Raw genomic sequence first — 23,575 nt, forward strand, 5'->3', positions numbered from 1 at the left:
TGCGCAGGGTGTGCGATGGGGGGTGTTCGGGGCGGGTGGCGTAGGCGCCGTATGGCAGCGGAACGTGCCTGGCAACGCGCGGCGGGCTTGTCGAGGAGATGCCCTCGTGAGGTCACAGCTCAACGGGATGACGTCATGTGACATGGGGCCGCTGGTCACAACAGCGTCATGATGAAAGCTGAGAGGCTGGCACGAGCATCTCTCATTTTAGAGCAGCTGCGTGGCTCGGGGGGAGGTTGTCACTTGTCCTCACACAGGAGTCACCCCTGAAGGAGCTGCCCGCAGCCCGTCCCTTCGTCCTCGCACTGTGCTGACGGACTGGTGGTGGCCACGATGCCTGAGGCCCCGGGCGGGGCTGCACACGAGGAAATGCGTCAGGGGGACTCGGCCTTCGCCCGGTGAAGCCCGGGGGAGCACAGTAGTGCCTGGGCCACGCCCAGGCGGCCCTCCTCAGAGTGCTCAGGGAGCCGCTCTCTTCGAGGGCTTACTTGAATGTTTAAAAAGTTAAGAGTTTCTCTGAGCGAACAAATTTCTTCTACAAAATTGCCTGTAGCAAGCATTCAAAAAAAAAAATCAGATTTTTTTTTTTTTTTGAACAATGAGTGAGTGTTCAGAGATGAGGAAGATCTGTAATAGCTCCATCTGGTGACACTTACCCTCACCAGTAATAATGCTGCCTGCCTGCTCTAGCAGCAGAAAATGGAACCTGTAGCAGGAGAGAGGCATTTGGATCATTTGTTACAACATTTTTATTGATGGAAGCAAACAGATATGTGTGTTAATGTGTTTCAGTGAAATTTACAGGAGCTCTGACAAAGAACGCACATGCTATGTCTTGTAAATGTGACATTATAGGCCAAACTAGCTGTTTTTCCCAGGGGGTTCTAGTAACCATTAGCACAGAAATTATGCCATTTTCCTCAGCATTGTCACCATCATGAAATGATTTAAAAAAAAAAAACAAAGTCTAAATGTGCCTGACAATTCATATTGACTTTCTCAAGAACAGTATTTTGGAAAACTTTCTGAAATTCAGATGACTTTTTTTTCTTTTTAGCATAGTTAATTCTACTAAGACTTCCACACAGGCGCTCATAGTGCACCTTACACAAGATGGCTGGTCCACAGAGGCTAAAAGCAGCATTAATAACTAAGTGAAAGCATATAAATGTTAGAAATCAAAAACGGAATTCCTAGTTCTAGCTCCAGAAGAATGAACGTACTTTAGGAAAATGTTGTTTCTAATGCATGGATGTGTTGTGTTTGAATTGTATCTGTAATTAGTTGGATTCTTTGCCTTCTTTCACATCAAGAGATTTTGAGATACTTGTTTATTGCACTAGCACCCAATTATCTCCCTTTCCTTCCCTTTTTCCTTCACAGTTTTGCTTCAAACACAGACAAAAGATGCAGGCGCAACAAAACAAAGATTCTGGTCTTCTGTTTAAGTTAGTGATATTCAAAGAGGGAGACTTAGACTGTGTCATACTGTGATCACATCACAGACTGGCTTTGGATGATTCTATGCATTGGTAAAGTGAAAAAAAATCCCTAAGTCAGCATCTTGACTGGTAAAGTCATACAACTTTGATCTCATACTATCACAACTCCAAACGCTGTTATTCCAGTCCTGAGTAGCTTTGATTTGCTCTAAAAATAGAGATGGTGTTCTGCATATTTTCCTTCTATGACCTGTCATAAAACTCAGCTTTGATGCAAAAAATCAAAATTGCCCTATGCAGGTCTTTCTCTCCCCTTGACATGCCACAGAAGTACCTATTTTTGCTTCATTGTTTGTTCAATAAACTCACGTCAAGCACATAATGAAGTTTGGCAAGATGGGAGAACAGAAATGATACTATGCAGGGATTTAATATTCCCCTCAGAGTTTCTTGCCAGCTATCCTTGCAGTGGCACAAAGCTTGAGCATGAACTCTTGCATAGGATAGAACAGGCATAAGCTTGAGCTTCTAGTCTGAAGGCTTGAGGTATCCATAATGCCAGACTATTAAGAAGGAAATCAACTACTAATGTTTTAAAGCTTGTCACTGCTTCAGTATATGTATTTGACTATTTTAATCATGTTTTTATCAAGAAATTAAATAGATTTTGTGCCTATTAGCTGAGGATAAGAATAAAGATGGTTTTTAGTCAGCTTTAAGTGTAGCTCTTTACATCATATTTTCCTCTCCAAGGAAGCTTATGTCTTCAATAATTTTATGTGTATATGACCCCTCTTGTTTTCTAGAGGAAGGAGCTCTTACTATAGTGTCCCATTTAACACGAACACAGGCAAAAGAACAGAATGTAATTTTTTTATTGTCGAGTCTTCCAGCAATTGCTGAACTTCACAACAATTGTCTGCCTTATAGAACTGAGCTGGTGGGCTGGGAGACAGAGAGAATGCCCCTGCTCATGCCAGAAGACATTGCTTACCTTAAAGAGACAACTTTCTCAGGCCATCATCTGGACTACCAGTTCATTCCCCAAATCCCCCTGCCTTTCTTCAGTTAACTTATTAAATCATTGTTTCTCCAACAGGAAGCCCAAGAAATCACTGTTCACTCTGAATATAGGATTGTTTGTATTTATTGTGGCAAAACACTTCATAGGTTTCCTTTAAAAGACTTTTTTCCACGTTTAGGAACAAATAGACTCTACGTGAAGAAAGGGAAAACCATATCTTGTTTTGGAAAGAACACTGAGTAAGGGCACATGCAAAGTTCAAACAGTCTTTTAAATAGTTTTCTCTCAGAATGTTTCATTAGTTTTGTTCACCTTCTCTAGTTTGTAAACAACTATGTAATCAATGAAAATATATTTAGCCTACCTTTAAAAAAAGATGTCTCCAGTATTAATTGGTAATAATAGTAAAATCATATGCAAGACAAAAATATTAGGATCTAGCATGCCTGTCCTTTAACAAGTTCTATTCCAAAATTATATTACATATATTAATTTCAACTTTGTAAATGTTGCATAATCTCAAATCTTTGAGTAGTCAGACAGTGATAAAAAATGATTAAGAAACCGGGCAACCTTTCTGTATTGTGAACGCTATTCATTTCAAACATTACTTGCTAGTAAAGTGCTGTTACAAGCAAAATGAAATCATTAGTGTCTATTGAAAGCAGATGATATTTTAGTAATATTCAAATTGTACTTGTTTTGGCAAATAGTTAAAAGCTTAGACATGTTTGTTTAACCACCCAAACCTAATTCAGTATAAATAATACTGGTTTCCAATAATTCTATGCTACAAGGCACATACTAATGTTCCAGCAGTTCGTTCAAGTGAGCTTTTGCATGTAGAGGTTTAATTGTGCTTTTAAATAGTTACTGATTCAGTATGACCTTGAAAGTGACATTTGTGCATGTCTAAAATACCTTCTCACAAATGAATCTCACACTCTGAAGGTGTAATTTCATTAAGATCATATATATCTATATAACTATGCTTGTTGATCTCTATAGATCTACATAGATATACACATATACATACATTCATACATACACACACAAAAGGGTATCTTCTGGAACAGCAGCAGAAAGTGCAGTCTATACTTTTTTGAATTGTCTTCGTAATGGAAAGTTCTCGGTACAGTTTTCAGATATGAATTGTCTTGGGATTTCTGAGATCCAAGGGATTATTTGTGATACTGCATGTGTCCCACATTACTCTCTTTCCTTACAGGCTGCTTCAAGCTCACTTCACTTCCAGAAGAGATGATTGGCAAATTATTTTCCATGTGATACTGAATAAGATGACCCACACTATCAAATACGTGGTCTTTGGTTCTCACCTAATGAAAGAAGCAAAAGAATGTATTTAGGGTTAGATGTGCTTATAACTGGTTGGGCATGAGCCTAGCACATTACAGTCAAAAGGCATTGAAGCCACTGAACCAGGATCATTAGGCTGTAGACAGCAATTCAGACCCATCCTGTGACCTACTGTTAGCTGACATGAAAGCAGAGGACCAAGTTAAAGAGACCGTATGTAGAACTGGGCTGATTCTGCTAAGGGGAATGAAATAACCTTTTTTTTTTTTCCTGCACAGAAGAGAGATATTTTTTCCTAAATCCCACTGAGGATTACTTTTCTGATTTACTCTCTCCTCTGAGAGATGTCACTCAAGAGCGCTCTTCTAGCCCTGAGCAGAAGCAAGTAGAATTGAAGTGACAAAAACCGGTTCTACCTTTTCTGTATCCAGAAGTGTGTTACTAATCAAATTCATTATTTAATGTTAGGGTTATTCTTCTAGCAATATAATAACAACTCAAAGGATGTATTAAGTGTATACCCTAATTATCAGCACCTGGACTAACAGCAGTATTTAAGTACCTCACTTCTATTTCCATGGTACTTTGATGCTTATAAGTTCTTGAATTGAACTTTCAAACCTACTGAAGTCACTGACTAAATTTAAATTAACCTGGATGGAATCAGATCAGTTCCACTTCCTGGAATGCACCCATGCATTTTGACTGAAATATCTCAACAGCCCTGAAATTTCAGTATATGAAACATTCATACCTTGCCCTCGGGATCCACCAAGAGCAGATGCTTTGCTTGCCCTCCCTGAAGTCCACTGAGGACATACTGACCAGGTGACGTTGTGCTCTCTCGCACCAGAAAATCCCCATCGTTGACTAGGAGGCTCTCTGCTGCTTTCCTGTTTAATTTGCCATGGTAACAATCTTCATTCTTTAGCTGCTGCTTTATTTGTGGCAGAACACAGAGACCAGCTGTGTTGCTTGTGGCACTCTGCTGAACAGCTTCCGGTAATTCTAAAATTAAATGAAATTGAATGTATTGGACACTTCACCTAGAACTTCATCCTAAAAGGATGTGAGACAATATGTTTTATAGCTTTTAAAAAATTCAGATGGTTCAGTCCTGAAGCTGTGATCAAACCAACCTTACAGACTGTAATAATATGCACACATGAATGCACACAGTCCTCCAGTGCATTAGGTAAAATTATCACACTATCTCCTCTCATACCTTAGATGGGAAAGCCTTGGGTCGCTAGGCAACAGGAACTGGAAACAGGAATTTTTCTGATGCTCTACTGTTTTGAGTTTTTATTTCTTTGGTTGTATTAAAAAGTCAAATCTTCCCTGTTAAAACAAGATTTTCATTGTTTTTTAGCCATTTTTTTCTTTTTTTAAAAAATTTTTTCCCTTCTTCCTTAACAAGCTCTGAAGAGATTGTCATGGATCACTGGGAGAGTCATGTTGAGTGGCTTCAGCTATGTGCAGGAATGTAAGACAACATGGCCAACATAGCCAGAAGGGAAGGATTACAGCATGATGCATCTGATGTGAAAAAAACGAACAATTACTGAATGTACTAACAAAACTGGGTGGTTTGGGATATAGCCAGTCAGACTGCAAATGATTCACAGGCAGGATTTTTCTAAGGAAAATAAGAGGATACCACTTCTTCAATGGAATTGTGCAACCTAAGGGTCCTCAGGATATAGCCTGAGCATAATACAGCCCTGGGTTGGAAATGTCTCAATGGTCACAGATTTCCTTTACTGTAGTTCTGCCCACTTTCTTGTGTGGAGCCAGCTCTGACAGAAAAAACACTCAGTGGGAAACTGTAAAAGGCAAAGCTAATAAATAAAGTATTTTCAATAATGAGGACAATCAGTAGCAACTATATAGTCATTTAATGGATATCCACCACTTGGAGTCTGTAAATCAAGACTTAATTCGACATACATTTAATAGATACTACTGATCAAACACTTTGATTTAGAAATTATTGGATGAGATTCAATGGTCACTTATGCAAGATTTGAGAAAAGGTGGTCATAACGATCCCACTTTGACATTGTGTGCTACTGTCTGTGAAGCTGAGGCACCTGAGGCCACTTCCACCCTACAGTGGTTAAGATCTTGAGCATGCAGGAGAACTCTCTTCCTTGAGGTATGGTGCAGTCCCAAGCTTTCACATCATCTTAAAGACTTGCTTGTTATTACCTGTGGACCACTATTGTCATTAATCAACTACAGAAGATGAAAGGTTGCTCTGCTTGCTTACCATCAACTACTTTTACTCTTTAATCTCCTTTATCTTGAATTTAACAAGCAAAAAACCAAACAAACAAAACCAAAACAACAGGAAGGATCTCTTCCCCCCATCTTTTCTATATTTCTTATGAGGAAACCAAAATCTTTCTCCATGCACACAGATGACAAGACCCGTCCTTTCAAAGCTTAGAAAGATATGGTATTGCAATGGGAACCTACTGGCCTGACGCAGTGGGCTCCCATGGATCTGTGTTGTTGCTGTACCACGGGCTGTACAGACAGCGGAATGCAGGGTCTGTGTGTTGATGTAACACGGATCATCAAAAAGATCTGTTTTGTAGGCAGGCTTCAATAACGTTGCCTCTTTTTTTGTCTTCTGTGATCTTTCACCACAATTACCTGCAATTAGTATATAGTATGCACAGACTTCCTTCTTTTTTTTTTTTTAACTCAAGTTAAAATAACTGCAAAAGTTTAAATAGGAACATTGTTGTTCTTATATATCCCACTAAAGTCATTCAGAAGAAAAAAAATTGGAAGATGAAGTCATTTTTCCTTATGGCTAGAAGGCATAAGGTACACTATGCAAAATGGGTTAGAATGAAGTTTTCAAAAATGTTCTGCCCTGATTCACTTCTGCTTCAATCAATGTCAGCAGTAAACCCCCCACTGACTGAAGAGAAATTAATACATATGACTACAGAAACACAAGTCATATACGTTATTTGTTGCAAAACCCTTTCCTTCCCCGCTGCACCACAAAACAACCCCAACATGTAGGAAGCTGAACAATTCTCTTGCTATTCTGGTGGAGCAGGGAAGATGGAGGAGGTTGGTGCTTTGTGGCTCTGCCTGGATAGCCAAAGCCACATCTATCAGGTTAGGATCCAAGTCTAGGAACAGGCTAACAGAATACCCCCTGCAGGGTACAAAAATAATAGCACTTCAGCTAGCCAAATAGCACACATATTTTTGCTCTTTAGCAAATGTTTTATTCATAGATCTATTCATTCATTCTTTTATTTGTTCACCCTCTCTTTGTAGAAACCATTTGATTCTTCTTTCCTTAAATCAGAAATAACATAAGAAACTGAGCTATCCCCTGCAGACAATGTAACGGATCGCTTTAGAGCGATGCAGGTGGGAATTCAAAAAGGACCTCATTGTGCAGTGAAAGAGATGAACTGAGAAAATATGCTCCAGGCATCAGCTGTGGCAAGGGAAGTCCAGAAAGGGATGGAGGCTGGTGGTCTCTGGGGTCCCAGAGAGCAGGTTTTGCTAAAGGCAAATTGATCTCGGCACAGAGCTGCCCAAGGCAGGGGAAGGGCACTGCCACACTGAGAAGCCAGTGACGCTGGCACCGAGGGCACAGGCTCTGTCGGAACAACCACCCTGCGCTGATAATTTGGGTCTCGTCGAGCATTTGCAGGGGGAAGGGGTATTTTCAGAGACTGATAAGCAATGAATTATCTTCCTTTTTCAAAGGGTATGAAAGGGAATAAAACAACAAAGAATATGAAAGAGAATTAAAAAACAAAGAGCTACTGTACAGTATCATGACAAGTAAAACGAGTAAGTCTGCCAGCAGATGCAAAGATAGATTAGTGGCCTTTAGAAAAGCTGTAAGGCTTTTTTGTCTGCCCTTCATCTAGGGAACTAGAAATGACCCACTAAGTAGAATGCTTTTCACTATTGTATCGAAAGCCAAGGGGCAGCTCTTCCAGGCAGTCTGCCTTGGTTAATTCTGCGTATGCATGAGAAGGAAAACAGAGTACATACCCACAGTTTTGTTTTCTTCTGGGCAATTTTCATATATATTGATGAATGTTGGGCTGCCCGTCTGTAGAAAAAGTGTAAAAACAGTCATGTAAAGTAGTCCCTTAGAAATCTCAGGTAACTTTAAAATATCCATGCACTATTTAATTGGGATACAGCTGACTAAACGTATCTTCCTCACCAAAAATTCCCACCTCCTCAAATAATATTTCATGCTGATACTAATCTTTCTGCAGGGCATCATGTCTGGACATACGCCAGCCTCACAAAGACTGTTAACTGCCCAGTTACGTTTCTAAGGTTTAGTGTATACAGTATAACTCCTAGGTAATAAAGTTCAGATTTTCTTATAAATGTTCCTTGCAATAAAAGGAAGGAGAAATAACTAGACATCATGGTTTGAAAGTGAAATAGTCACCAAGTTGTATGAGCAGCACTAAGAGGTCACCAGAACTGAAAGGAAAAACGGAAAGTAACACCCCATGGAAAAAAAAAGGCATTTGTATTTACATGCTGCAGGGTAACTCCTTGCAACAACTCTGGTGAGCTTCGAATGCAAACTCAGGAGGTAGTCAAACACCTTTTTAGAGAACTGTTGGGGAGGCGCAGACCACCAGGCCCACAGCCGACATGTGGAGTATGGTTGAAGTTAACAAAGCAAAAAAAAAAAAAAAATGGAGCAGTAGCACAGGAGCCTGGGAGCAGTCGCCACCAGACACAAGTAACGCTCGGGAGCAGCAACTTTTCAGACAGTACCAACTGGATTCCAGCAGGCACATCTGAGTGCGCTCCCTCCGAGCAAAGCGGTGGTGCCTGCTTCCCTGAGAGGGGAAGCACCGGTGTTTCCAAGAACTCAGGCAGCAGGCTTTGAAGTCTGTGCAGCCAGTCTGAACTCAGCTGTTTTTACTCCCTGATTGGTTTTTATTCCCCACTATCCCTGGCTGATTTAACAGAGCCTCTTGAAACACTCCGAGGACAATTAATGTTGTATATACACTGCAACCAGTTAATATATGTATAGGTTGTAGAGCATAATGGACAGGATGAAATATTTATCAGATCACAGAATCAGGAGCCAGGAGGTCCCAGATTTTGCAGATGTTCTCTCAGACAAGCCATTTAAATCTGTATCTATTTTCTTCTCACAGCTAACGAGTGAACAAGGGAATATTACTTGGTCTCCTAAAAGTCCTCTAAGGACAAAGCAGTTAATATTCAGAAAGTGCTTTGGGATTCAATTATGTACTAAGCATCATTAAATCTAGCCTAAAAAACCCTTTCCCAGGATAATCAGGACCTGGTTCTGATGTTAATGCCATCTTTTACACCACAGCAAAACCACAGTGTGTTCATTCCCATAATAGGCAGCAAATACTTATCCCAGAAGATGATGTACTTACCAAGCAATACTGCTTTTTACACTGTGTAAGACAGTTAGCCCTTTGGTCTGTTTGCACTTTCATTCGCATGTCTAACACTCCACCGGTGGGAGGTTCTTTTCCTGGAATTTCATTGTAATATTCATGATCCTCCCTCTCCTGTGAATTTCCAGCTGATCCATTAGCATTTGATGCCTCGCTGAAAAAATATGGGGGGGGAAGAAGCAACTGAGGTAATCAACTGCTTTCCAGTGTAGGCAAATATCCCCAGTGTTTGCACATCGCACAATACACAGATTAGCCATATGGAGGCTGTAAAGGGCTTTGGGCCTGAACTTTCAGAGCTCTTTATTCTTCCAGTTCCTTCTTCCCGAATTAAAAATGGAGTCATCACAGTTTGGGGTGCAGGGAGGTACAGTCCTTTTCTTAGCACTGGGCAGCCCAGATCCCTTTTCTTTGACTTGAAAACATAAGAGCAGCCTACTGAAACTTTAAGACAAGGATGCCAATGCATCATCATTCATTAAGGTGTCCAAATGTAGACCATAAAACTAATTCCTCCAGCTTCTTGTCTCAACCATATAAATTGCTGGGGCAATGGGGACTCGCAAGACAAAATTAAAACCTCATAGCATTCAGTTAGACAAGCCTGCAACTGTTTTAGAAAATCAAATATTGTTTTAAAAAAAATTGCAACTTTCCCGAGTGCCATGTACCCTGATTTTAATAACCATAATCAATATAACTGTTCTGTTTCAGCTTGAAGAAAACACTGAGTGACACGAAGGAGAGCACCCAATGTTTTTCTTGAGCTAAACCAGAATAATGATAGTTTAAATGTACAGCTGATACGCTGCAAAACAACTAGGTGCTTCCTGTACTGTCTCCGGTCCCAAAATAAAAAGCTCATCTCAAATCTTACTTCCCTGTTTAACAAGAATATAATTGGATAAAAGGCCTCGAGCAGGAAAGAGATAAAGTTCAAGTAGTTGATTATGTGATATGCAGTGCAAGTATTTGATTATGTGATTCATAGCAGTTTGGAAGCGAGTGACTCATTCACACAGCAATATCCGACTTCTCTGCCCGAGGACCGTTCTCCGAGGCTGGCTGCGGGTTAGGCTCAAGGAGGGAATCTAATTAGCCTCTCCCATTTCTCCTCACTCTGATTTACTTGTGACATAACCTAGCAGAGTTTCACAGGAAAGGCTCTTCCGCTGGTTATTGTCCCCAGGGAACACAGACCAGTATTAGCAGTGGAATGGCAAGAACCACTATACACAATGAAATAAATATAAACTGGAGCTGGGGCTGCTGTTATGTAATAAAACCAGTTCTGTTGCTTGCATCAGGCACTATACCAGTGACACCGCCTGCACAGCGACTCCCGGTGCGCAGGATGCAGTTAAGCAGTGTTACAGCTTTACCTGCCGATGGAGGTAGCAAGTGATCAAATCTGGCATAACAGTAAAGAAAAGACTAAGAAAAACAAGCATGGTTAACCTATGAGGACAGCCATAAATTAGAGCAAGAATTGTGTCGCTAGTGCAATGGAAAAAGGGTAATTGAAATAGGGAATTGCGGTCCAGAAATTAATCTAGGCTCTATATTTTGAACAATGTGCAGAGGACAGGGCTTCACACTTAAAAATGCCAAGCAGTGGCTGTGTTTATTTCAATATATGAGGCTGATGTAAGTCACACTAGGTGGAATCTGAGGCCACTGCCAGGACATGAGCAGAACAGCAGAAAGGTGAATTACAATGGCTTTTTTTCCTCCATCACACACTTTCCACAGCTGCAGCAAGCTTAAACTTGGCATGGGTCAGGACTGAGCTCAGAGTGTGTGCGCTGAACTTACTCGGACAGAGTAATTTGGACATTTGTTCCGCTTACTCGCATGATAAGACTGTTTTAGCTAAGGAACGATGTTGCTAAATTCTGTGTGACGTACCTGTACAAACGTAACAGAAATCAATGGAGTTTGCTGGAATAAGGTAATTTTAGTCTATTATATTCTGTGCATACAGCACATATTACAGTTACCTATGTCCAGAAAGCATATCCAAAGCATCTTATTTATGTACATTGTTTTCCTGAAAAGTACTAAAGAGAAGGAAACCACCAGCTAAGTGACTGAGAATGCGCTGACCTTTCATTAGACGTAACCAGGCTGGATGGGTTCTTCAGGTACTGTTTGAACCGGAGCTCAAAAGCCTGCCCTATGGTGTTTATCACCTCCTGCGCCATCCCATTGGGACATTCCAGTATGTGGCATGCTGCAAAGAGACACCTTACTTTAATTAAGTAAATGCACTACATACCAGAAGAGACAGACACGAGCTATATTGCTTACAACAGAAAAGCTGGGCATGAAATGATGCATCTAGTTAGCTTTAGGACATGATACAGACTGAGATTTTTGATGTGTTAAGGAAATTGCTCTAGGTAGTTTTTAATCATAGTATCAACTTATAACTCAATCAAAAAACCTCTCCATTTATGCTTCCAGCATGGAGTGCTCCTGCTTCTCCTTTCGTCTCCCTGCCTGGCAGTCAGCAGAAGCAGGGGAGAGAACCAGCCCTGCCAGCGTGCAGTTCTTACGTGGAACAGCATGAACACACCAGTATGGGTGGCTCTGGCAGCCTGGGGCAGGGCTCCCTCGGGGCAAGACCATGCTCCTGCCACCAGTCCTTGTTCTCACGCACAACCTCGGGAAACTCACTCCAGTAGTGAGTGCCCTGTGCCCAGGACTGGCTCTTCCCTCTGCAGAGCCACCATGAGATAGCACTCGGGGATGGTGCTGGGCCAGCTGCCAGCCCTGCCTGCAGGCTGCCAGCGTACAGGAGTTCTGCACGTCCCAGCATCAATACCGGGATTTACTGGTGAACTCGCAGGGTACCCTAAGTTACTCAAAATAGTAACTTATGGATGGAGCTACATAGAGGTGGCAGGCCAGACTGCAAGGCTCCAGCCCATCTTCTCCAGGAAACATCCTGATCTTCTGAGCCATCCACGGCACCTTAGAGCGAGCTCTCCTGTGAGCTGCCACTACCAACTTCGTAGCCATCGGCAGTGCTGCTCTCAGAACTGTCTGGCATGAAAGAAACAGCCAAAGGCCAGTCTTTCTTGTACTGCAGGCAAATAATGAAAACGACGGAAAGGGATTTTATCCTCTGGGTTAGCCTGCAGAAGGAAGAAGGTCTCATACACCTGAGTATATATCCCACTCTGCCTTCCAGCAGCACGCCCAGGAGTCTGGGTTAGATGAGGAGGCTCATTCACTACCCTTCCCTCATCTGGAAGCTGTCCCAGAGCAGGAACCTTACCAGGCTCTGCCCTTCCTCCCCTGGCAAGGCTGGCTTGGGAAGGCTCCTACCCCTGCCTGGAGCCAGCAGCTAGTACAGCTTTAGTCTAACCTGCAGATTCTCACCTCGTTGCACAAAGAATACGACGTTTAAAGCCACAGCCTGCATACCATCACCCAAATCCATACAGGGAAGGTGGGAATTGTACAAAATATTGAGCTGTTCAGTAGCTTTCTTGTTTTAAAACTCAAACATTCCTTTGTACAGATAAAGCAACCATATAAACATGTATAACAATCTGAAAATTGTTTCCATACCTCTCTGATTAACAGGATCTTTTGCTACATACGCAACATAGTCTGTTGTATCCTATAGGAAAGAAGACAGACAACAAATATCTTTAAAATTATCATTATGAACAACCCTACCACCATAGCAAAGCAAATAGAGATACATATTTTTAGCTTTAAAAAGCATGCTTCTTTCAGGGAAAACAACTGGAGGTACTAGCAAAGTGGGCTAAGGGAAGGATCAGTGACACTGATGGCTATCGCCACAGTAATTGTCCTGAAATCTTTTTCTTGTAATAAATGCACTAGATCATTTGGCATTCTTGGGGATTTCCATAAACTGTGTTTTCAATTCCAAACTCTGCAACAGGACTAGAAACACAACTGGTGCCTCATGAGGAGGAGGCAATGCTGCTCTTTTCCACTGCTCCCACGGAGCTCAAAGCCTCTCCCGTGTAACGCCCTGGGCTGCCTGACTGCCAGTCACAGCTTTTAGCTGGGATGGACCTTATCGATACCAGTGGAAGATAAAACAGTGCTAATATACTGCAAAGGACAAGTTAGAAGATTCGTGATTTGTAGCATGAAGATTGAGTTTTGAAGGCATCTTAGAAAAAAGCTGATCTTTAAAATACTGCATAATACAATACGTATCTGATCTCAGTTGTTGCTGCCTGATTTTAGTCTGGCTACGATCAGGTTAAATTACTCTGGATCTCAAGGCAGCTGCTGAGATCAGACAACCTCAGTATAATCAGATGTCTGTTTCAGATTCTCTTTCCAGCCAACATTGAAATAATTCTCAGGTTTTCTAGTCAAACTGAAAAGGGAACTGGAATAGAAAAATTAACATTTCTAGTCATACTGCAAAAGCAAAGAGTCGCTTGGTAATTCAGTGTTATAGTAAAAATGGTGAGGTAATGAATAACATTCTTTTAATTATTAAAGATGCATTTTGTTATTTTGGATCTTTAAGGCGGGATGGGGAAAATGCAATTCACAGCTTAAAGGCATGGCTCTCTTGAGGGAAGATGCAATCAGCTGGCAGGAAACAAGGCCCCCCTTTGCAATATGCACAAAAACAATCATTTAATAATTCACAATGAAGGACACAAGAGGCAGGTCTTAGGGCCAGCAGAACTTGTCCTAGATAATTTTTTTTTAAATCTCCAAAGTTAATGTCATTAAAACAAAGCAAGCTAAATATTTCTTATGCATTTAGTGAACTCAATTTCCTTCCTCTTCCTTTCAGGTTTTTCTTAAAGTTCATAAATATTTCAGGATACACTTAAATTAGATCTAGAGAGCAAGTAGAAACTAAAGTTACTGGAGCAGTACCTGCTATTTTTATATCTTTGTAATGTTTATGTACATGCACGGATGACTTTGCTTTAAGATAAAGCCAGAATAGGCTTTATTCTCGGGTAGAGTATTGCTGCTCCTTAACAGTGCAGAGCAATGCTGAACTGTGCTTAGACCCTGAACGTAGGGGCAGGTGGAGAGGTATGTCCTGTGGAAACTGTCTCCCATTTTAAATGTAAAGGGAATTGTGGAAAAAATTACCTGAGTAAGCCGCACAAAATCGCCCCTTATATGAAGGGTCACTAGGTTTATAGTTACCACTGCTGAGCAAGACCTCCATTTTACATATCGCCCCAGCAAGAGAAGCATCACCAGCTGCACCACCAAGCCCATTTCCTGCAGCACATCTGTGCGCAAGCACATCTCTTGGTGGTCCTGCCCACTGACCAGACCCAGCCCTGTGTGGCCGGTGAGATCTGATGGGAATCACTGTACAAAAGCATTGCAGGATAATAATATATACTAAAAAAAACCAAAACCCAAACCAAACTAAAAAAATAAACTAAGCCCTGGAGAATTACTCATCCAACCTGCTGAGCAGAGGTCTGAAAACGCATCCCTGAATTTTCCAAACTGGAAATGTTACATAAAGACAAACTAGACAGCCAGCATCTAGGATATGATACATACTTCAAAACCAAGTCAGTGTAAGGACATATTTAAATTGTTTAACTATCAAGAAAACTGGAATTTGGAAATGAAGCATGGTGATGTTCAGCACAAGAGCGCACCAGCACTTGGAGCTACCCGGAAACCCACATCAGGAAAGCTCAGCAAAGCCCAAGGACTGTATTGTACAGTGTGGTGTATTAGGATAGCACAGGCATCTAAAGGTGAAATTCAAACTTCTCAGACTCTCAGCAATGCCTTAAGCTTTAGATGGGATCATAAGGATGTAGTAGTTTGGCACCAGGCCTGTGCAGTACCTGCCTTCTGGGTGCAGGACTGACAGCACAGAGCCTGCACACGTGCTCCCTCCCCGCCTCCCAGCTCAAGTCCAGAAAGCCCCAGTTCTCAGGCAGCTTGAGCAGCAGCACTCTGAGCAAAGCAGCTGGGCTCCTTACATCACCCATGTGGCCCTCCAGAGAAAAAAAAAATACTGTTTTTTGTAACACACGGAGTGTTAAATTCAGAACACTGGCAGGGCTGGGCTTGCTTAGATTCGAAGAGGGAATAGGGCATGTTTATGGATGACAAATTCCCTGCTTACAATCACTCAGTAAAGAGTTTGGAAGAAGACAGGAAACCTCTTGCTTGAAAACATCAATGACTTCATGACTATGATACTAGGAGAAAAACCCATATCTGCAGGAAGAAGGTTATGCCACATCTGTTCTCATAGTGGTTTGACTCAATTCACCTAAACATTTAGAGGTGCCAGTGTTAATGGCTTTTGTGACAGGTATTAGATTACAGGGACCACAGAACTGATTCAGTTCCTACATTTGTGTGTTCTTATTTTTAGATCCCCAAGTCTAAGGGTTTTTGAATGAACTGAGGCTCACTGATGAGCAACAGGAAAGTTAACTATACATATCTATCAAAGATCTACTGCGTCTCGATTCCATGTCTCCTTTCCAATCTCAGTCCCTCAGTCGTCTTGTATTACTGGTCATGATTCACAAGTGCAGTGTAGTCTGTTAGTGCTTGTGGATAGGAAGGGATGAAGTGAAGTATTTGCAGGTACTTTTATTCTCATAATAATTTCATTATACCTGCAGAAGTATATCTTATAAATCAATACTTACTGGGTCACCTCCAGAAGCAAATGAGATGGACTGCATGTGATGATTGGCAATAATCTGAAAAGCATGACAAACTAGTTAAACGTGCTCATGTGCCACACATTTAGAAAACAAAGCATATATCTTCATAGACCAAGCAATTAAGTTCATGACAACCCAATCCATTAATACATGCACATATCATTTGTGAAGGAAGGAGACAAAACCAGGAATATTTCTGAGACTACCCATTCATGTTTAGCAATGTCTAGATCCCTGAGTAATCTTCCTTAAAGGGTTTTCAGAATGAATTCAAGCACCAACTTCTGACCTGGTAAGTATGAAGCTAAATGAAACTTTGAAAGGGTAATAACCTGAGACACTGGATGCATTTACAAAGTCGTGAGATATTTATTCATTTTAAAAATCACCAACAATTTTATTTAAATGCCTGGTGTATATAATGGTGGTGTTTTTACAAACAGGCCTCACTGATACTCTGATCATATTCTCTCTCGACACTAGCACCAAACTGTTAACTAGTAGAAATTGCACTAGCCAGATCGAGCATCAACTTTTCTTGGTTCCAAACACTACCTCATCTCTGAGGACAAACTGTTCTTTATTATAAAATCAAGTGCACTAGATTACGCAGTTATGAACACAATGAAACATGGTGGTGGTGCAAGAATAGAATGAATAGGATTTTCCATTTGCAAAGATCTAGTAATGAAAGACCTAGAAAGAATTTCAAGACAGTGCCCTGCACGCCCGTGTGCGCAGTGCCTGGGCACATCAGTGCATTTGGAAGGAGATCCGTCCAGACAGCTTTTAGTCCTCTTACAAACAGGAACAGGTTGAAAGGGCCATACTTGAGCTGCCAACCCCCAGTTTCACCTGCTGTAGGGAAGGCCTTTGCTCCTGTACCTGAAAGGAAGGGAAACCTGGTGCAGTAAACCCTTACCCCTCCTAGCACAGAGGTCCAAGGGACAGGAGACCTCTGTGCTGCAGGCAAACCCCCCAAAACTGCTTGATGCTCACAGCACAGCAGCAGCTTAGTGCAGTGATTCCTCAGAGCCAGTGAGCCAAAACCACCTCCCTGATGTTCCCCTGCTCCAGCTTGGAGCTGCTAGACCCAGGCGAGATCATGCTGGGAGCTGAAGCCAACAGCTGACAGAGGAATTAGGTAGGCAGGACAAAGCTCCTCATCGCATCTGCCAGGAAGGGAGCACACCCCAGTTCCAGGCTCTCGAGAACACATCTCGATGGAACCCAGAGACTTTGCATAGTATAACTGATTATGCACACATATTACCCAGCTGTAAAATAGCTTTAAATGACACCAAAGCCAAGATCTGACTCATTATTTATATCATTTTTTTTTTCCCTGGAACTTGTCAGAAACTCCAGTCGGGACTAGTGCCTTGTTTATTACGCACTGTACAGGCAAAGACACGCACAGAGAAACAGTCTGCCAAGTGCTTAAGGATCCCTCCACGCGGAGGACATCATCATAAACAAAGAGGTTATGTGCTGCATGTCCAATTCCTCTAAAGTGCTCTCATTTTTAAATTCAGAGGCATCATATAATTCAGCTTTACCAGGCATGCACAAGAAGATTAAAGGGTGCTGCTTTCTCTTCGAAGCACCCAGCCTTTCCTTCAGAAGCCAGGAAAGGAGGAGAATACAGTAGCATGGAGAAAAGGACACTGATTTATATGTATCCTACCTGCTGCGTGTCAACATTAATCAAAGTGAGGCAGCTTGTTGAAATGGTCAGCTTTATATTCAGGCCAGAAAACTGAAGGTTACTTTTGCCAAGTACTGAAGACAGAAACTTCACTGGAGGCTTTGAACAAAGAAACAAAAGAAAGAGGCTGTCAGCTGAGTCTGTCAGGGGCAGAAATATATCAAAGTCAAGTAGATTTTACAATATCTTGTTGAGAATTTCAATGGAGCAAGGATAATGGCTTGATCAAATGCACATAGATTTTTCTAACAAATACCACCTTTGAATACAATACTTGTAGGCATGGTTTTTATGTCAATAATGGAAAAAAAAAGTTTTAAACCAAAATCCCAGTGAGCTAAACATTATAGCTGGCTCAGTAATTCAGAGTGTGTAATCTCCTTGCTGAACTCTGCTTCATTTCCTAGGCATGAAGCATTTCTGAGTGAACCAAGAAATTCTCTCATGTATTCATCTTTCAGGAGCATGTTCATTCCTCCCGAGCCCCACAGTTGCAGAAGGAAATCAGTAATTTCCACTGGACACGACCCAATAGCACCCACTGACATTGCCCCTCACTGCGTCCCAGTTATTAAACAAACAATCAACCCATTAAACACTGCCATTTTAGTTCTTTAATTTTTTTTTTATATGTGACAATCAGCTAATCCTCCAGTGAACAAGCTCCCTTTTGCTATCATAAAGGCCTCCTACATTTTACCAGCCAGAATCTAAAACATGTAAAGCACTGAGCACTGCAAAGGCTGGTAGGAGTAGGAACTCTGGGCAAAGCTTTAATCCTGAAGAAAATAAGGTATGGCACAGCCTCAGCCCCAAACCAAGCAGGCTAAACACCCTGCTACAAGTGCTCTTTCATGTTACACCAAGTTCAGATGGATTAATGTGCACTAACACCAGCATGGACTGAAGCCTGTTAGGGAATCGCACATCCAGCTTATCAAAAGCAGATATAGAAAATTAATTGTTCAGCTAAAACAGTATTTACCTTCCGCTTTTTTATAGCTCCATTTGTACCTGATACAGCTTCACACAGCCGACTTATTGCTTCCCTGCAAATAAAAAAATAGAGCACAAACTGCTGGATCATTTCAGATGCATCATCTATAACAGGCCCAGCAAACCTGTGATTTATCGTTATCGTCCCACTTATAAACACTTAAATCTTCTGGAAGGTCTTTCACAGTTGTTTTTCTTTCTTCTTTCCTCCCACTGTTAAAAAAAACAAACCTATTTAACAAAATACAATGATTCAGCAGCCTGGTTTGCATTGATTCTTTTTCTTCATAAAACACATCAGTTTCACCTAATGAAAATTTGTTAAAAAAAAAAACAACCAACAAACATCAACTAACCACAAAAAAACTCAAACACCTTAATCTCTTCAAATCCTTTTTCTCAGTATGGTTGATAGGTTTCTTGCTTGGCAGGTAGGAAGCCCTCCCTGCCTTAATTCTTCTTATTTAGAGCAGCAGGGGCGTGCTGAGTGAGCCCAGCTGGATGCCCTGATTGCCCTTCTGGTGTTGGGAGTTTCTTTTTCTTTAAAAAAAAAAAAAAAGGGGGGGGGTGAGGAAAAAAAAAGGAAAAAAAAAAGGAGATGTAATCAGCTTCTCTATTCTTTTTCAAATCTGAGGTCTCAATCCATATCTTTCCATCTCTGGCAGCTGCATCCCAAACTTGACATCCTTTCCCAGCCACCCACTATTCTCTACAGGCACCTCTCAGTTTGGGAAGCAGAAGGGTAAGGCATAAAGCACTCATGGTGTTTATCAGTCTCTATCAAAGACAGCTAAATTACACACTTAATTTAACATAGTGGTGCACTGCGCCTATTTTCCACACTTGAACAAAGAAAACTCTGATATATGCTCAGGCAGGTGCTGGTGTGGACATACAGTGGAGCACTCGACTGCCCTGATGGAGGTTAGCACAGCAGCTGGAAAATCCCCCTTTTGCTGGCAGTCACAGGCTTTCCCTGACTGATACTTACTGGTTTGAAGTGAATGGAAAAATGGTGATTCACTGGGCTGGGATGTGCTTAGCAAGTTTCCTTAACCTTACCTGAACGTCCCGGTCTGAGCTGCAGCCCCCGGCCTCTCCCTGGCCCTCTGCCGCGGGGCTGCCGGGGCGAGCTGTGCCACCGTCCCCCAGTCACCCTCGCAGGCTGCTGTTCCCAGGGCTGCCGGGGCGAGCTGTGCCACCGTCCCCCGGTCACCCTCGCAGGCTGCTGTTCCCATGTTGGGTGATTTCGTTTTGAGGCTGTAGCCTCAGCCTTTCTCTCACAGCTGAATTCAGGCTTGGGCTTTCAAGGGTTGGGATTTTGTTTTGTTCTTAAGGGGAAGAGAATTAGTTTGTTTAATTGTTTGTTTATGTTATTGGATTACTAACCAAAGAGCTAATTAGGAAACAAGCTAGTTAGGAAAGTTTGTCTGTTTTCAGATCCTGGTGCATGTGTGGGAGGAACATGCCACTGGGCTCACTTCCTGAGAAAGTTGTGGTTCAGAAAGGCTAAAAAACACCATGAGACCACACAACGGTGAGAGGCTCCAGCTAGGCATGTCCCACGAAGCAAAGGTGTCCTGATGAGGAGCATGGTCCCCTCAGGACCCTGCATCGTGCCCAGGGAGCAGACCAGACCGCATGTAAAGCCAGCACAGTGCCAGTGAACCACAGTGTTGCTGCTGCCCCCTGCTCAGTGCCCCACGGACATCGGGACGCTGATGAGCTATGTGCTTAAAGCACTGAAGATCGGTGATTTAACATCGAGTCTTCCTATCAGAGAACATCCTGAGAAATTCAACCTGGAGACTGTCGAATGGAGACCTCGCCCATTGCAAAACAATAAAATGTAATTAATATGTTCTGAGTGAAAACACCAGGGAAAAGGAAGAGCATCATCGTGGGCTACAAAAGATGGGTCAGAAACACAGCCTCTTAAACGCTGCCTTTTTTAAGCTTTTTAAAGCAAAGCACTTCCCCCTGCACAGCTGAAAATATGCTTTTGAAGTGAATTCCTGATATCCTTCTTGTTTAGCTCCTGTTTTATTTAGGTGTCACCAGTAGAAAGGCCAAAACAAAAACAAACAAAAAAAACCCCAAACAAACAAAAAAAAAAGGGAAAGGCATCCTGCAGGATGATCTTGCAGATTCCAATAATCAGCCTGGAAAATGAGAACTCATCTTCTCATTCAATATTAAAGGAAATTAAAATCAGGGCCAAGACATTAAGGCTACCTACAGCCTTCAAGTCTAGCTCTACCTAGAAAGAAAACCAGATACAGAACAAATTGGAAAACTAGGGAAGTCATCTATTTTGGTGACAATGAGTTCAGGCAGCCCATGTGGAATAAGGACTTGTAGGCAAAGCTGCCAGCAACGGACCCTGTTCTTGCACAAGCCATCGTGGTCACTGCCCACTTCACCATGCTCTGAAGCATTTGTCCAGCAAACGGGAACCAATAGGCAGGCAAATAATTCCTACTTAATAGTTTCTAGTACGTCTCTTTGATAGGGGAAATCATCTTCTCACAGACATGTCTTGCTGCATGTATCTGGGTGGTTTTCCAGATGATCTAACAAAACACCTTATTTTAAAGATGTGAAAAGCAGCAGTTTGGTAACACCTTGCTGCTACAACCGAACACTTCTAACATTCAGTCATCTCCATGAAGCAGATGGACCTGAACTAGAAACCACACCATATACTGGGAAGAAAAGAAACTCTGGATACGCCCACGATAAACTTAAATAGGATTTACTGTATCTGTGCTTTCTTCCTGGAAAATTGCTATCAATTCATTCTTACAGCGATTCATTTTCCATCACTTGGTTGAGCAAGTCTCTGCTTTTAGATCTGCAGGACAGCATATACCTGTGCATAGTTCGTGTAGTTAATTGTTCCTGGATGAATGTGCAGCCTTATGGATTCTGGCATTTGCTTGTCCATTTGATATCTTCCAAATCTGAGGCAGTAGCAGAAAACGTGGCCTTGTTATTCCAGTCATGTTTCTGCTTTTTCTTTCTCTCCTCCTTGTCATTCATCCCAAAGCAAAACACTTTAGGTTGTTTTCTTTTTAGTCTTTTAAATCACCCTGAATGAGATAACTCCACTTGCACACTCTGCAGCAGCTCTTCTCAACCCTGGCAGCCACCGAATGAAATCGAGAGAGCTGTGAGGAATTTAAATTGTTCTTGTAGTTTAAGGCAAAGAAAATTTTGCTTCTCGACTCCTCAGGCATCTTCTGCCATTTGAAGTGGAATCACTGCCTGTTGGTCCTGCAGTGCCCACACGATTACATAAACTGATCATTGTTTCGTTGACACAGTTTTCACTTTCCGTGGTGAATGGAGGAGATTTGGGTTAGCTCTTTTTGCCATCCTGAAGAAATATTACTCTGAAGCGCTTTGGTACCCTGGGCTGTCTCCAGCAGCAGAGCTACCGCAGAGGTCCCGCTCCTGGCCCCAGCAGATGCCCGTCCATTGCAGGGGGAGTTTCCCAGGGGTTATTCTGCTGGGCACCAGCTCAGTGAGGATCAAGGCTGTCACAGTTCCCTGGGGGCACCTCTGTGGGATCCAGAAGGTGGGATGGGGATGCAGGACCATTCCTCTTCACCTGGGACACCGAGGCTCCTGAGCTCACTGCTGTAGGGAGGTTTCTGGGCTGGGATGCACTGAAACAGGACAGTGCTACAGCTCCCACATCGCTGAGTGCTGTGGGTGCCAGCGGCACAGGGAATTTTTGGTTGCTCCCCAAAAAGCCTGGTGCAGCCCCCCAGGGCACCCGGCCGGGCTGTGGCCATTGGCAAGGGCTCAGCAAGCTCTGGGGCAGGAGGGAGTGACAAGGACAGCCCCATTTGTGGCATCCATAAGCCTTTAGATCAGCTGAGCTGTACAGTCTACAGGTTTTCTCTGGTTCTGCACCTCTGGAGTGAAACCCATGGCAGACACTCCTCCCTGCTCCTCCAACAGCGTGCAGGAGAGCGCCGCGCTGGCAGTAACAGTGAGCCACTTTGTTTATTGTTCCCCCAAATGAGAGTAAGAGAAGAGAGATGGGCTGATGTAAGCGAGTAAGCATGCTGTTGAAGATTTTCTCTTAAGCATCTAGGGCTCTGCCTACACTGTCTAACAGAAAGCGATTGTGCATTTCAACAAAGTTGAAATTAATCTTCCAAACAAAGTAAGCCTTCTTCCACCAGCCCTCCCCAGCAGCACGTTTCAGATGCCCTTTGCTGCCTGACCATTTTCAAGTTTGCAAATTAATGCCCCGATCTGAGATACAGAATCCCTTTTCCCATAAATGCCCAAATATAATGACTAATAATAAGCTTGATTTAGCAGAAGTGGGAGACATGTAAGAGGAAAAGAGCTGAAGGGCTGGGCAAGGGAAGCGCACGTCAGGGTCCAGCAAAGGCAGGACCTGCCAGCCTGAACACGTCTTGTAGCGAGACCAGCAAGCACAGCACGTTTATGGGTGACCATTCAAAAAAATACAAAGCCTCTCAAGCAGAGGAACCTGTTACCCTTATTGTTATTTCTTGGTGTTACTCTTCTCACCTGCATGGAATTTGGGATCACAAATTTCTGTAAAATGGGAGGGATGTCCTAAGAGTGTGTGAGTTGGGTCACAGGCAGACAACTGGAAGAGAAAACTGCTGCAGCAAAATCTCCTCTGCCAACCTCCTCACCGCACAGCCGCTGAGGGAAGGGAGCACCTCAGAGCCCGGCCCTTCCCCTGCTACGCTGCGGCCCTTCGGCCTGGCGGCCAGACGGCACCTCTGCACCCATGGCCATTCGCAGTGCTGGAGAGGCCACTGTCTGCCTTCCCCAACCCCGTGCCTGGTAAGTGACCGAAAATACAAGTCCAGCAAGAAACTAGAAAACAAATCCTCCGTGCTCATCTCTTTTGACTCCTCACAGCACTTTGGCAAACACGAGTTTGTTAATCT

The 23,575-nt window shown here is 42.6% G+C and overlaps 1 protein-coding gene across 2 annotated transcripts in view; it reads right to left on the reverse strand.

Annotated features, from left to right (window-relative positions):
• Positions 1-2,583: 2,583 nt before the first annotated feature.
• Positions 2,584-23,575, reverse strand: part of SHC4 (SHC adaptor protein 4) — a 33,082-nt gene continuing 12,090 nt past the window's right edge. The window contains exons 3-12 of one of the 2 annotated variants that reach the window (XM_010304788.2): positions 18,619-18,682; positions 17,613-17,732; positions 15,908-15,961; positions 12,825-12,876; positions 11,352-11,478; positions 9,222-9,399; positions 7,825-7,885; positions 6,265-6,444; positions 4,538-4,791; positions 2,584-3,803 (exon numbers count right to left, since the gene is read on the reverse strand). In XM_010304788.2, coding sequence (XP_010303090.1) covers positions 3,648-3,803; positions 4,538-4,791; positions 6,265-6,444; positions 7,825-7,885; positions 9,222-9,399; positions 11,352-11,478; positions 12,825-12,876; positions 15,908-15,961; positions 17,613-17,732; positions 18,619-18,682 — 1,246 coding nt within the window. In that variant the 3' untranslated portion in view covers positions 2,584-3,647. The remainder of the gene's footprint in view (positions 3,804-4,537; positions 4,792-6,264; positions 6,445-7,824; positions 7,886-9,221; positions 9,400-11,351; positions 11,479-12,824; positions 12,877-15,907; positions 15,962-17,612; positions 17,733-18,618; positions 18,683-23,575) is intronic. The other variant, XM_075764333.1, reaches the window with a different exon arrangement.

The sequence above is a fragment of the Balearica regulorum genome, chromosome 12, assembly GCF_011004875.1.
Source record: "Balearica regulorum gibbericeps isolate bBalReg1 chromosome 12, bBalReg1.pri, whole genome shotgun sequence".
Taxonomy (NCBI): domain Eukaryota; kingdom Metazoa; phylum Chordata; class Aves; order Gruiformes; family Gruidae; genus Balearica; species Balearica regulorum.